At 41.6% G+C, this 2479-nt stretch overlaps 1 protein-coding gene across 1 annotated transcript in view; it reads right to left on the bottom strand.

The window, feature by feature from the left end:
- Nucleotides 1–2479, bottom strand: part of DRC1 (dynein regulatory complex subunit 1) — a gene marked incomplete at its 5' end in the record, with an annotated part of 12157 nt that overhangs the window by 4084 nt on the left and 5594 nt on the right. Inside the window, one exon of the mRNA XM_029961086.1 lies at nt 6–56. Coding sequence (XP_029816946.1) covers nt 6–56 — 51 coding nt within the window. The remainder of the gene's footprint in view (nt 1–5; nt 57–2479) is intronic.

Raw genomic sequence — 2479 nt, 5'->3', positions numbered from 1 at the left:
CAAGCCTTTCTTTTTCTTCGCTTTTCCGTCCTCGGGTGGTTTTCCGGAGTTTTCCTCTGGAATGGGGAGAGAAAAAGGGGGAGGAAAAGTCCTTGGTGGTGCCGAAAAATCAGCAGGAAAATCCCAGATGATCCATGGAAAATAATCCAAAAATTCTTGGAATTTTCTTCCTGGAAGCATCAGGAAAATCCCAACAAATCCAGGGGAAACAAATCCAAAAATCCTTGGAATGTTCTCCCCAAAATCAGCAGGAAAATCCCTGGAAAACAAATCCAAAAATCCTTGGAATTTTCTCCTGAAAATCAGCAGGAAAATCCCTGGAAAACCAATCCCAAAATCCTTGGAATTTTCTCCCCAAAATCAGCAGGAAAATCCCAGAGGATCCCTGGAAAACAAATCCAAAAATCCGTGGAATGTTCTCCCTGGAATCAGCAGGAAATTCCCAACAAAAACCTGGAAAACAAATCCAAAAATCCTTGGATTTTTCTCCATAAAATCATCAGGAAAATCCCAGAAAAACAAATCCAAAAATTCTTGGAATATTCTCCCCAAAATCAGCAGGAAAATCCCAACAAACCCCTGGAAAACAAATTCAAAAATCCTTGGAATGTTCTCCATAAAATCAGCAGGAAAATCCCAATGGATCCCTGGGAAACAAATCCAAAAATCCTTGGAATGTTCTCCATAAAATCAGCAGGAAAATCCCAGGAAAACAAATCCAAAAATCCTTGGAATGTTCTCCATAAAATCAGCAGGAAAATCTCAACAAACCCCTGGAAAACAAATCCAAAAATCCTTGGAATGTTCTCCCTGGAATCAGCAGGAAATTCCCAACAAAACCCTGGAAAACAAATTCAAAAATCCTTGGATTGTTCTCCATAAAATCATCAGGAAAATCCCAGAAAATCAAATCCAAAAATCCTTGGGATGTTCTCCATAAAATCATCAGGAAAATCCCTGGAAAACAAATTTAAAAATCCTTGGAATGTTCTCCCCCAAATCAGCAGGAAAATCCCAACAAAACCCTGGAAAACAAATCCAAAAATCCTTGGAATGTTCTCCCTGGAATCATCAGGAAAATTCCAACAAATCCCTGGAAAACAAATCCAAAAATTCTTGGAATGTCCTCCCTAAAATCATCAGGAAAATCCCTGGAAAACAAATCCAAAAATCCTTGGAATGTTCTCCCCAAAATCATCAGGAAAATCCCAATGGATNCTCCCTTCCCAAATCCCGCCGCACCTGGAAGAGGGATCGGATCTTCCCGAGGGTGTCCGGGGGCCCCTCCAGCTCCTGCAGCGGCTTCAGCAGCTCCTTCTCCATCAGGAATCCCTTGGGAAAAATGTTGGGAAGAGGGGGCGGAGCCAGGAATCAGCACCTCCCACCTTGATCCCGAGGAAATCCGGGAAAAGTGGGATCATCCCATGGAACCCGTCGCTCACCGACTCGTCCCGGAGCAGCTCCAGGATCCTCCGGATGGTTTCCTTGGGAACGTTTCCCAAGGGTCTGGATCCGAGCCCGGCTTTCCCGGGAATTCCTTTGCCTTCGTTTCCGCTTCCCAAGCCTTTCTTTTTCTTCCCTTTCCCCTCCTCGGGTGGTTTTCCGGAGTTTTCCTCTGGAATGGGGAGAGAAAAAGGGGGAGGAAAAGTCCTTGGTGGTGCCGAAAAATCAGCAGGAAAATCCCAACAGATCCATGGGAAACAAATCCAAAAATCCTTGGAATGTTCTCCCCAAAATTATCAGGAAAATCTCTGGAAAACAAATGCAAAAATCCTTGGAATGTTCTCCCTGGAATCAGCAGGAAAATCCCAGGAAAACAAATAAAAAAATCCTTGGAATGTTCTCCCTGGAATAACCAGGAAAATCCCTGGAAAATAAATCAAAAAATCCTTGGAATGTGCTCCCCAAAATCATCAGGAAAATCCCTGGAAAACAAGTCCAAAAATCCTTGGAATGTTCTCCTTAAAATTATCAGGAAAATCCCAACAAAACCCTGGAAAACAAATCCAAAATTTCTTGGAATGTTCTCCCCAAAATCCTCAGGAAAATCCCAACAGATTCATGGAAAACAAATCCCAAAATCCTTGGAATATTCTCCCTAGAAATCAGCAGGAAAATTCCAAAAAATCCCTGGGAAACAAATCCAAAAATCCTTGGAATTTTCTCCCTAAAAACATCAGGAAAATCCCAATAGATTCATGGAAAAGAAATCCAAAAATCCTTGGAATGTTCTCCCAAAATCAGCAGGAAAATCAAAAAAAAACCCTGGAAAACAAATCCAAAAATCCTTGGAATGTTCTCCATAAAATCATCAGGAAAATCCCAGAAAAACAAATCCAAAAATCCTTGGAATGTCCTCCCCAAAATCCTCAGGAAAATCCCAAAAAATCCCTGGAAAACAAATCCAAAAATCCTTGGAATGTTCTCCTGGAAATAATCAGGAAAATCTCTGGAAAACAAACCCAAAAATCCTTGGAAT

This window comes from Manacus vitellinus, unplaced genomic scaffold, assembly GCF_001715985.3.
Source record: "Manacus vitellinus isolate BGI_N305 unplaced genomic scaffold, ASM171598v3 scaffold_311_pilon, whole genome shotgun sequence".
Classification (NCBI taxonomy): domain Eukaryota; kingdom Metazoa; phylum Chordata; class Aves; order Passeriformes; family Pipridae; genus Manacus; species Manacus vitellinus.
The sequence above is the reverse complement of the archived record's forward strand: the minus strand, read 5'-3'. Positions and strand labels throughout refer to the sequence as shown.